This window comes from Brachycentrus maculatus, unplaced genomic scaffold (assembly GCF_059751285.1).
Source record: "Brachycentrus maculatus isolate JH-2025_06_01 unplaced genomic scaffold, ASM5975128v1 h1tg000043l, whole genome shotgun sequence".
Classification (NCBI taxonomy): Eukaryota; Metazoa; Arthropoda; class Insecta; order Trichoptera; family Brachycentridae; genus Brachycentrus; species Brachycentrus maculatus.
The window spans coordinates 1,035,611-1,049,064 of record NW_028280797.1 but is presented as its reverse complement, the minus strand read 5'-3'; the positions used below and the strand labels follow the sequence as shown (position 1 = coordinate 1,049,064).

The following is a 13,454-nucleotide window of genomic DNA, read 5'->3' as shown; positions in this document are numbered from 1 at the left end:
TGATGAAATCAAAACCCTCATTAAAGGTGACAGGTGATGAAATCAAATCCCTCATTAAAGGTGACGGGTGATGAAATCAAAGCCCTTAACTTTAAACCACGGGACTTGTTTGAATTTATTTGAATACGGGACTATTGTAAAATGTTCGATGTAAAATGAACGATAAGAAAAATTTCACATATCGCTCACTCCTTTCAAGAACGTCATAAATCAAAAAACTTGATTTTACAGGAGAACTTTTTTAAAGTTTAAAAATAAAACACAATATATTAAAAATAAATATCAATCCACTTATTGAACTTTTTACTGTCCAACACATCTTATTAGGTAAAACCTGAAGGTTTTTTCTCCATTTGAAAAATGTTTAGTCTATTTAAAAAAAATATTAAACAATACCTTTTCTTCAAAATGCAAAAACAACACTTTCTGCCCTGTAGCGGGTAAATATTAAGTTAAAAATACGCCTCTTTTGCTGGGATAAAGTACATTTTCTGGGCATTCCGAAAACATGCATAACTGAAAATTGACGATTTTTGATTTATGACGGTCTTGAAGGAGTGAGCGATATTACCAAAAGAATTTTATTTAAAAAAATTAAATAACTGTAATCTGTTTTTTTTAGAATTTAATATAAATACGAACATAAATATGGGTAAAAAAAATAAGAGACATGCTAGTTGTCACTACATTCTTTACATATGTTGCCTCGGTGATCACCACAGATTGAATGTCCATCGTAAATTTTACGAATGTCCCTAATCTAGGGTTAACTGGTACTGGTTCGAGTGATGAAATCAAATCCCTCACTAACCGAGACAAGTGATGAAATTAAATCCCTCATCAACCGAGATGGGTGACGAAATTGAATCCCTCACTAACCAGGACGGGTGATGATATCATATCCCTCATTAACCGAGATGGGTGATGAAATCAAACCCCTCATCAACCGAGATGGGTGATGAAATTGAATCCCTCACTAACCAGGACGGGTGATGATATCATATCCCTCATTAACCGAGATGGGTGATGAAATCAAACCCCTCATCAACCGAGATGGGTGATGAAATTGAATCCCTCACTAACCAGGATGGGTAATGATATCATATCCCTCATTAACCGAGATGGGTGATGAAATCAAACCCTTCATTAACCAGGATGGGTGATGAAACCAAATCCCAGTAAATATCTTTACGTACCTTCTTAATTGTGATATTATTTATGATTCTCCGTTTATTTATTTTTTGTTATATATTAGTGTTATAATTTTATTTTTAACCTAGTCAAAATGCATTTTTTGTAATATTTTATTTAGTGCTATTTGAATTATATTAATTTTTTAAATATCACCTCATATTTTAGACTATATATCCTCAACACTACTGTACAGATTTATTCCAGTCTTTAAAAAAAAAACATGTATACTCTCTTTCTACCTCCATATATTCATTGTTTTCATGTAATTTTGCATAGGACACTAAATATTTGGTACTTATAGCATTTGTATATTGAAAGTTCTTGAAAAATGAACAATGTTTGATAGAAGAAAAAAAAACTTTTAAATTATTTGACGGTATTTTTGCAAAATTAGACAGATTTTAACATATCGCTCACTCCTTTCAACAATGTCAAATATCAAAAATTGTCAATTTTCAGTTGTTTTTTTTTAGGAATGCCCAGAAAATGTACTATATCCCAGCAAAAGCGGCATATTTTTAACTTAATATATACCCGCTACAGGGCAGAAAGTGTTGTTCTTGCATTTCGAAGAAAAGGTATTGTTTAATTATTTTTTTAAATATACTAATTATTTTTCAAATGGAGAAAAAACATTCAGGTTTTACCTAAAAAGATATGATGCAAAGTAAAAAGGTCAATAAGTGGCTTGATATTTATTTTTAATACGTTTCATTATATTTTTAAACTTTAAAAAAATCTTCTCCTGAAAAATCAATTTTTTTTTATATATGATGTTGTTGAAAGATTGAGCGATATGTATTGATTCATTGCGAGTACATATATATATATATATATATATATATGTAATAAAATAACTAGGTACCTACCTATACATTTTATTAAGTACTTACAAAAAGTACCTACATAAAACAGTTCTACCACCAGATGCCGCATGCGTCGCACAGAATTAAACAAAAGACTTCCGATAATATTATTGACTGTCAGAATCAGATAGATAGATAGATAGATAGATATAAAAATTATTATAAAGATAAATTAAGAATAAACTTTAATTATAAACTTTAATTACAAAGCAACACATTGTTTATTTTATTATTATACACCCACTTTACATATTATTTACACTTAATTTTCAAAAGGAAAATATTACCACGTTATAAAACGACAATTTTGTTAAATGGAAATGGATTATGAAACATTAGATGTATTAAAACAATTACTACAATATGTTCGGAGTGAGAGAGAAAAATCAGAAGATGATCAAAGAAAACGATTAGAAGATAATCAAAGAAGACATGGAAATTTAAGAACTAGTGATAAAATTAAAAATAAAAATCATGTGAAAAAAATTTCTACAAAATATAAAATAAAATATACTCCAGAAAAGAAGAATTTCGAAGCAGATTTTATGAGCAGGAATCCAGTATTAGAATCGAAGGAAAATGCAAATGAACAATTAAAAGTTGTAAATTTGGTTAAATTAGAAGATATTTTAAAAGATCAGAATAAAAATGAAGACATACAAATAACACAAAAACAGTGCTTGAAAAATGAAAATAAAAATAAAGTAGAAAAAACTTCTACGAAAGATAAAATAAAATATACTCCAGGAAAGAAGAATTTAGAAGTAGATTGTCTAAGCAGGAATCCAGTATTAAAATCGAATGAAAATGCAGATGAACAATTAAAAGTTGTAAATTTGGTTAAATTAGAAGATATTTCAAAAGATCAGAATAAAAATGAAGACATACAAATAACACAGAAACAGTGCTTGAAAAATGAAAATAAAAATAAAGTAGAAAAAACTTCTACGAAAGATGAAATAAAATATACTCCAGGAAAGAAGAATTTAGAAGTAGATTGTCTAAGCCGGAATCCAGTTTTAGAATCGAATAAAAATGCAGATGAACAATTAAAAGTTGTACATTTGGTTATATTAGAAGATACTTTAAGAGATCTGAATAAAAATGAAGGAATTCAAAAGAAAAAAACAAATGGATTGAGAAAAACTGTGTCTACTTTAAAAGGGTCAAGAAAAAAAAAAATACAAAAAAAGAAAGAAAGAAAAAAAGAACGGAAAAAAGAAAGAAAGAAAAAAAAACAAGAAAGAAAAAAAAAAAAAAAAAAAAAAAAGAAGGAAAAAAAAGAAAGAAAGAAAAAAAAAAAAAACTTTATCATATCACTAAACTTATACCAGTCCCTTCACTACAAGAAGATGATCCGGAGGACGAGTGAAAATTTTACTATGAATTTTCATCCCCAAGGGGGGAGATGTAATAAAATAACTAGGTACCTACCTATACATTTTATTAAGTACTTACAAAAAGTACCTACATAAAACAGTTCTACCACCAGATGCCGCATGCGTCGCACAGAATTAAACAAAAGACTTCCGATAATATTATTGACTGTCAGAATCAGATAGATAGATAGATAGATAGATATAAAAATTATTATAAAGATAAATTAAGAATAAACTTTAATTATAAACTTTAATTACAAAGCAACACATTGTTTATTTTATTATTATACACCCACTTTACATATTATTTACACTTAATTTTCAAAAGGAAAATATTACCACGTTATATATATATATATATATATATATATATATATATATATATATATATATATATATATATACATATATATATATATATATATATATATATATATATATATATATATATATATATATATGTACTTATTTGTTTGTATATTGTGTATTTCTTGCTACTGATTTTTACGATATTTGACATCAAAAACTTTAACTGAACCGCACCAACGTTTTTATTATATATTAATTATATATTATAGTTATTTTTCCCTCAAAATATTGTTTTGATAAATTTTAAACAAGGGGCATAGAATCAAAATGAGGAATGTTAATAATAACCATAAAAAATATGTTTAAAACCATTAAAAATTTGTTTTTTTAATATTGCGTTAGCTGTCGAAAATTTACAGTAAATTTGAAACACTAACTGTGTGATTATCCATTTAAAAACTTATAAAATCACTATGTTTACATAAAAATTTTAATGTGAGTATATGTGTGTGGGAGGGGAATGTATCCATCCAGACTCCCACACATTTAATTGCACGGTCATTCCCGAGTTAGACAACTCCTGAGCAGACCACCAAAGAGATGGATTGACAGCTGGGAATTGATATAACAAGAGGCTAATCCCTCATAAAAACAGGCCACAAGGCCATAAGGCTAAGGCAAAAGATAGTAAGATACAAGAAGATAGTGCCTACTATATCTTATCCTTACCCCAACCCTGATGAAAAACTGATGAATACACTGCACACGCCACTGAAGTTCTGTATAATATATCGCTCACTCCTTTCAACAACGTCATATATCAAAAATCGACAATTTTCAGCTGTGCAATGGAATGCCCACAAAATGTACTATATCCCAGCAAAGCGGCATATTTTTAACTTAATATTTACCCGCCATAGGGCAGAAAGTGTTGTTTTTGCATTTTGAAGAAAAGGTATGTTTAATTATTTTTTTAAATATACTTAATATTTTTCGAATGGAGAAATAACAATCAGGTTTTACCTAAAAAGATCTGTTGCACAGTAAAAAGTTCAATAAGTGGCTTGATATTTATTTTTAATACATCTTACTTTACTTTTAAACTTTAAAAACGATCTCCTGAAAAATCAAGTTTTTTGATATATGACGTTGTTGAAAGGAGTGAGCGATATGTTAATCCGTGGTGGACACCTCCGTGTTTGATTCTATGCTCCGCAAATGCTGTGCCAAATGCTGTTATTAATCAGATAAAAATATATTTATTTCAAAAATCATAACACTACTAAATTATATATGTAATGTTGGTAAATATGTCAATAAAATATTGCTACATCACGGCTATCAATTTTATTTTTTACATCATTTTGAGTGTGTCCAAATACTTGTTCACAAAATCTGGATTATCTCCAATTACAGGAGTTATTTTCATATTATTTTTTTTGACATCTCATCAAAGATGAAGAAGAATATGGAAGTCTGGGCTTTTACGGGGCTGACGACCATCATAGGGCTGGTTTAAGTGATATCAAATAGTCAATGATCGCGTTTGTAAACAAATGCACTTGGTCACTTTCTCCTGTACGACTACGAAATATTAGAGTGACAAAATCACTTATATTTATTTGACCCTCCCCTGGGAATCGAATCCAGGACCTCACGCTGACCATTACACTACGGAGGCGGACGAAATTGTTGCATAGGTTACAATATATATTCTATTACAAAATCACCTTATTACTCAATTATAATATCGCCCGTATTCGAAGCTAACGGCTTTTTCCTCAAATTTTATGGATGGTAAAAACTTAATGTCAAATTAAATTTCATGAAGAAATAAAATTACAACATTTTCAGTGTGTGCAAATACTTGTTCTGGTTTAAGTGATCACTTTACACACGTGTAACATTCACCAATTCTACCCATTATTGACAACCACACTACTCAAATTCTTGGAAGTTCTATATATATATGAACCAATTTTGAAACATTGTTCTTGAATCACCAAAACTTCACTAGAGACATCTATTGATGAGATGAAAAGAAGCTTAATAAATAATATTTATTAAGCAGAAACTCTTTTATTAGTATGTGAGGTCCTAATCTTGGAAGTTCTCTATATTTATATGAACCAATTTTTTAAACATTCTTGAATTACTAGAACTTCACTTGAGACATCTATTTATTTTTTAATTTTAATATTTTCAACAATTTGTATTTTTGGATTTCATTCTTCGAAATTCATTACCATCTGAGCAAGGTAAAACCATCTCCCCCTCCCGGAAACTCTGCGACCTAGAGTACACAGATGATGCTGTTATAATCGATGACTCCGTTGAGGGTCTCCAATTAATCTTCGACAGGGTAAATAGGTATTCTACGCACATGGGGCTTACAATAAATGTTGCAAAAACCCATGTGTTGTGCAACAGCTCATGGCTAGATGCCCAACAACCCTTGACATAGAGTAACTAGCTCATCGAAAGGGTCGAGAGTTTCAAGTACCGTAGAACGGGGCTACTTGAACTTTGATGTGTTACTTGAGCCCTGTACAAAAAAAAAATATTTAGATCTGTATTTGGTCTACAATAATGTACGTATCGACATGATTCATTGTTTCCCTGATAGGTGACACTTCTTCATATCACAATTTAAATATGTTTTTTGTACTGGGCTCAAGTAACACATCAAAGTTCAAGAAGCCCCATTCTACGGTACTTGGTAGTGAACATAACTGAAAATGGGAGTTTTCAAAAGGAACTGGGAGTGCATTTAGGACTCGCAGGGTCTGAATTTAACAGTATGAAGGCTGTCTGGAGATCGGATTTATACTCGGTGAAGACCAAATGCCGCCTATACAATGCCTGCATTGCTCCTGTTCTCTTATACGGCTGTGAAACATGGCACCTTACAAGGGCCCAGAGCAGCCGTGTACTGAGCTTTGAGAATAGGTGTCTGCAAAGAATTTCAGGCGTGCGGTGGTTTGACTTTGTGAGGAATGAAGAGATAAGGTGTAGGACGCAGCAAATCTTGGTCACAACTGTCGTCAAAAACAAGGTGATTCAGTTGGCTTGGCCATGTACTCCGCATGCCTCCCGAGAGCCGCCATCAAGCTCGCCTCTTTTACAAGGCATCAGGTGCCCGACCACCGCTGACAATTCGTCGGCAGTTCTCGTCAGAACTTCGGGACGCGGATCTGACTTGGGAGGATGCACGGGAGCTGGCAGCCGACAGAAAAGCCTGGAGACAGTTTGTGAAGAAAAAAACTCAAATAATAACACTGAAAATGATTTATATAAGGCTTAGAATTTATTAAAAAGATAATTGCATAAGAGAAAAAATATTGATCCAAAATATAATTTGTAAATAACAAAAGAATCTCTAATATATTAGAAGTCTATTTACAGAAATAATTAGTATCTTTCTAGTATATAAGGTGGACTACGCACTATATAGACTCTTTTCCAGCAAAACATCATAAACGCCATTCGCTCCAAAGCGTTGATTATTGTGAGAAGATTTACTAAAACAAAACAACAGAAGCCTAAATGGCATTTACCATGTTTTGCGGACATTATTGCTTATAATTTTGATTTGGTTCCGGCATTGTATTGCTCAAATAGGAACATTATTTTTAAAACTTCTTCAACCTTAATCGAGTTTTGGAATCAATTCATCAACACCAATTTAGTTTTGGAATTAATTCATCAACTCTTATTGAGCTTTGGAATTAATTCATCAACTCATATTGAGCTTTGGAATTAATTCATCAACTCATATTGAGATTTGGAATTAATTCATCAACTCGTATTGAGCTTTGGAATTAATTCAACTCATATTGAGCTTTGGAATTAATTCATCAACTCATATTGAGTTTTGGAATTAATTCATCAACTCGTTTTGAGCTTTGGAATTAATTCGTCAACTCTTATTGAGCTTTGAAATTAACTCATCGTTACTGCCTTTCATAGGCTCGTTTAAGTGAATACTTTATACATGTGTAACATTTGCCATTCTACCCGCGAATGACAACCACACTACTCAAATTTCTGAAGTTATATATATTTATGTATCGTAGTCATACAGGAGAAAGTGACCAACTAACAAAACGTAAAATGTTCAGGAGGGCCATTTAAGACACTTTTGCTTGGCAACAAAATAAACATCAATGCAATTAGTCATTTTTAACAAGTCAATATATTATACTTCCAAGTTTAAAATCCTTTGGGATGTTTTTCAGGGCAATATTAAGCTAGTAAGATATCAAATAGTCAATGATCACGTTTTTTGTAAAAAAATGCACTTGGTCACTTTCTCCTGTATGACTACGACATGTATATCTTTCAATTGACACCTACTTTCACATGCGAGTCTTCGACACCATCTATGGTCGAGTTGAGTCACTTTTGGGACTTTTTTTATAGTCCTACGACCTTAAAAAATGACAGATTTTTAGGTGAGAAAAGATGGAGTAGTATATAACATCTAAATCATGGGTGGCCAACATTTTCAGCAGCACATATATATATATATATATATATATATATATATATATATATATATATATATATATATATATATATATATATATATATATAGGTGCTTTTCTAAATTATTTGCATGTTTAGCCTCGTAATGCCGTTTAATGTTATACTTTTTCAACATAGAAACAGAATCATTGCATATCAGGCATTTTGGCTTAGTTTTAAATTCCACGAAAAAATAGTTTATGGTCCATCTGTCTTAAAAACTTGTCAGTTCTTCTGTTACTCTTCTCTTCTTTAGTCCAACTTCTCTACTACTTGACGCCATTATGGGTCTTGAAATTGTCAGGATAGTGAAATACTCCCATGATATGATACGAACTACGCACGATGGAATGTTCTTTTGGTGGTTATGTGTACACTAAAGGCAAAAACGTGTGATTTGCTCCGCGGGTCGCAAGTAGACACCCGGAAGGCCGCAGCGGGTTGGCCACCCTCGATCTAAATCAAAAATGTCCCAGTACGTTCATTGTTCGAATGTTTCAATCTGCAAATAGTAAACTATTTCGTTTGCTTGCACCGTTTGATGATAACGACGTTCCTTTCCGACGGTTTGGCATTCTCTGTCGCGACAATTTCGTAATTTATATCAGCAGAGTCTTTTTCCTTTTCTGCCTTACACTTGTCACCGTCCTTGCTCTCTGAATCTTCCGTCTCGTCTCTCGGCGAAGGTCCGTCGTAGATTATTTCAATTTCCTCGGGTTCTACCCCTTCTTCGTCTTCGTCTTCTTCATCGTCCAGGACTATGCGGTTCTCTTCATCGCTCTCAATGTCGGTTTCGTCGTCCGACGGTACCGATTTTCTCATTCTGAGAAATTTCCTACGCTCCAGCTTAGTCCGCTCGTGCATCTTGACGTGCGATTGCAAGTATCGATTCAATTTGAACTTCATGGTGCAAATCGGACAGGTAAAAGGGAAATTTTGAAAGTCCTTAGGTTCGACTTCATTCTTCTTCATATTTTTAGCGACAGGCGGCCTATTGGCTTTCTCGTGAGTACGCAGATGAGACTGCAAGTGTCCCGACTGCTTGAAGCGCATCTTGCATATGTGGCATTCGTGCTTCCGCTCGCCCGTGTGCGTACGCATGTGCATTTGAAGATGCCCGCTCTGCTTGAAAGACTTCTTGCAGAGAATGCACAGATAGTCCTTTTCGCCCGTGTGCGTTTTGATATGACTCTTCAGATGGATGTTTTGCTTGAATCCCTTGCCGCATATGGGGCATACAAACTTGCGTTCGTCCGTATGGACGCGCTTGTGATTCAACAAGTGGCCGCTTTGCTTGAATTTTTTATCGCAGACGTCGCAAGAGTATCGCTTTTCGCCCGTGTGCGTGACTTGGTGCGTTTTCAAGTGTCCGATCTGCGCGAAGGATTTATTGCAGAGAGTGCAGCGGAAATCTCGGTGGCTGAGATGCACCGAGTTTATGTGCGTTCTCAGCTGCGGCTGCGTCTTGTAAACTTTAGGGCAGAACTTGCATTGCTTGCCTCCGTCTGCGCCCAGAGGATCAGCCGTATCTGAGAGATGAGTTAACTTATGCTTGACGAGACGCTTGAGCTTGCTGTACTGAGCGCCGCAAGACAAACAGCAATATCTCTCTTGATTGGTGGTCGTATTGCTCAGAACCATGTAATAGTCCGGCTTCGAAGAGTCCTGGTCGAACTTCTTGACCAGCTTCTCCGACACGGTCATGTCGTCCCAATGGTCGTCTTCCGCGATGGAGGAACCCTCTCCTTCCGATTCCTCCACAGTTTTGTCTTCTTTTCCGGGACTCTCCGACAGCGGATCAGTTTCCACTTCTATGTTGTAAAATATCTGATGGTGGAAGGGCTCCGACATTTCGGGGCCATATTCTACTTTCACATTTTCAGTATTCATCTTCGACTTTGATCATCATCGGCAGACGGCGTCGCGAGAACTGAAAATTAAAATATTACATCCATCAATTTTATAACATCATTCAATTCAATTTATTTGATAATTAACATATACAGGATGGCACAAAATTAATCACCGTATCGGGAGATTTTATAATTTTTACAGCTGCAGTATACTAACAAATTTAAGGTGACGCAAAATAATTATCTGATTTTGTTTTTGGAAAACTTTTTTACTAAATAAAATAAAAAAATTTACTGTTGGGTAATATATCCAAAAATTAAACACAGTTAACCGGATCCACGCGGCTCGCATAACCGTTTGTGTTTTTACAAGACATGCCCCATACGCGGCTGACATAAGCGTTTGTGTTTTCACTTTTCTCCAAGTTTCGAACCTCAGTTCAACTTGGAGGGATTTTTTCATGGTGTGGAACTTTGGATAAAATAATACGTCAATCCTCGGCCTTATGACATCTGTTGAAATATCTGACTAATAATTTGTAACATCACAAGGATAAATAAAACAACAGATCCCTGATTTTTCTTGCGGTCGGTAATTAGTCCGCGCCATAATCATGCCCTATATCTGTCTCACTCTTGACGCTACGCATCGCCAGTGGGTAAGAGTGACACACGATGCGTGCTTTGATTTATTTATGTTACGATCTAATTTGTTTATATTACGATATATTTCAATAATAATGTGACACACGTGTATTATAGAGTACCAAAAAGGCACAATGAATCCCATTGAACGTTTTTGTTTAGGAAAATAAATCGTTTCTTAACTAAATACATGATAAAAGTAATCATTTAAAAAACGGCGAAATACCGCCGCGCACGGGCGTCTCTTAGGAACAAAGTTAACGCGTTTAAAAGGTTAATGGATAGAATTATACTATTATTTTCATATATATGTGACGAGTTATATGTGACGAGTTTCCTCTTATTAAGACATTATCAAACACCGACCATTTGATAATGTCTTAATAAGAAGAAATGCGTCACATATTATCATATATACGTAAATAAAAGTAGAATTCAATCCAATAACCCAGTTTAATTTTGGATATATTACCCAACAATTCAATATGATATTCTACCAACTGTCTGCAGTTACAATGATTAAAGAAAACACTTAGTTTTTCACCACTTGAGTTTTATTATAGACTACATGTTTCAGAAGTTAAACTTCTTCTTAGTTATTACACAGACCTGAATGATGGAAGTTTAACTTCTGAAACATGTAGTCTATAATAAAACTCAAGTGGTAAAAAACGAAGTGTTTTCTTTAATCATTGTAACATGTCTTACCACAAAGTTAATGCCGAAACAATAAATAAAATGTCTGCAGTTACAGTAAATAAGATTTAAAATAATGAAAATCAACGGAAATAAGTGGGAAAGGTGATATCCGTCAAGTTGCTGCTGCCAGTGTTGATAAACATTTGTGCCCGTTTTATCAATCTGTTTGCACACTGCAGCTGTCTAGTTCACAAATGTCAAATATGATTGACGTACGATGCCATTTGCAAAAATTATGGCAACTTTCGAAGGAGTGATTAATTTAGTGCCACCCTGTACATATCAAACTTATATTTAAGACAAGTATATATATAACGCGGTAATATTTTCCTTCGTAAATTGGGTGTAAATAATATGTAAAGTGGGTGTATAATAATAAAATAAACAATGTGTTGCTTTGTAATTAAAGTTTATAATTAAAATTTATTCTTAATTTATCTTTATAATATTTTTCTATGTATCTATCTGATTCTGACAGTTCGGAATATTATATTTTTCTATCTGATGTCTTTTATTTTATTCAGTGCGACGCATGCGACATCTGGTGGTAGAACTGTTTAATGTAGGTACTATTTGTAAGTACTTAATAAAATGTATAGGTAGGTACCTAGGCATTTTATTACATATATTAATAACACAATTCATAAAGAGAGTAAAAAGAATCTTGTGTAAGTTGTAGGGAAATCCCACTTCGGAATACCCTCTCAGACACATGGAACAGATCAATATCTGTCGTGATATTGTGCAGCATAGCGGTAGCTCTTCCTACAGGCATAACCATCGGCAGGTTGCTCCTGTATTTAGGAATGGGAAACAATCTATGCCGACGCTGTCTTAGGTAACTATCGGGAACATACAGACCAATGCTCTGCATAATTTCAGAATTATCGATTATACCGCGCAATAATCAATAAAAGTGCGTAGTAAAATACACGTTCCTTCTAGTCCCTAAACTGTTGTAGCCGAGCATACCCTGGAGGAACTGGGTCGGGTAGAGCCGAGGATAATAGCCGTACTCTCTCATGTAGAGATACCTCAGAAACTTCTTTTGGAAGTTCTCCACTATGAGAGATTACCTGGTGTCAGGTTATGGTCCCATGGTTAGTGTCACGGAGTAAAAAACAATCGGTTCGAACCCACTCTACCACAATTCGATACGTATTTCTAATAATGAGCCGCTTAGGCTCACAGAAATAGTATAAAATTTAAATATTTGTGTAAATAATAAGAACACAAATATTTCTCCTTATTATATAAAAAAAACTTAAGCTCATGTGACATTTGCTGATTTGAACTGCCAAAACGAATGTAATGAAATATTTAAGACATTCATATTAAAAATTCAGTCTTAATGAATTAATACAGTACTCACACATAGTACTATAAGAGAAATATACTTTTATGCAAGTATTACACAGCTAACGAATGATATAATCAACTTTATAAACACATATCACAGCGCAAAGAACCAAAATTGTCACGTCAATATTGATATGGTTCTTGGGATTTCCTAAGTTCTAACAATTATTTAGAAATTTAGGAGTATTATATATAAACATTGTTAAATAATTACATTGCTCCGGCTGCCACTACCGCACTCCTAACCTTTGTAACTTTAGTTAAAAATAAATAAATGAAACTAACACAGATAATTCACGGGCAATAACCACAGACTAACTATTTTATATAGCAATAACCATTTTTGACAGTAGTATGACAATATGGCGGCTGGCTTTCTTCCTTTATTGTATTTATGGATATCAAAATTGGGGCTGCCAGTGGTATCATTAAAAGTTAAGCATTTAAAGTTCTTACCTCAATAATTTCCTTTTATAACTGAGTTAAGCGGAGATTTGAGTTTTCCTTTTCAAAAATCCATGAATCTTATGTTAAAAACATTTTTTTCAAATGTGCCTTCTATCTGAATTTAGTATATTGAGTTTAAAAACAACGGGTTTCATTAATCTTATTTACATTGAAAC

At 33.4% G+C, this 13,454-nt stretch overlaps 1 protein-coding gene across 1 annotated transcript; it reads right to left on the bottom strand.

Annotated features, from left to right (window-relative positions):
- Positions 1-8,592: 8,592 nt before the first annotated feature.
- On the bottom strand, positions 8,593-13,187 carry LOC148312330 (uncharacterized). The gene is made up of 2 exons (XM_088277491.1): positions 13,046-13,187; positions 8,593-10,205 (listed from the first exon to the last, which is right to left on the bottom strand). Exon 2 carries the CDS (start codon positions 10,163-10,165, stop codon positions 8,792-8,794), a length of 1,374 nt encoding a protein of 457 aa, XP_088133617.1. The 5' UTR covers positions 10,166-10,205; positions 13,046-13,187; the 3' UTR covers positions 8,593-8,791.
- Between the last annotated feature and the right edge of the window lie 267 nt (positions 13,188-13,454).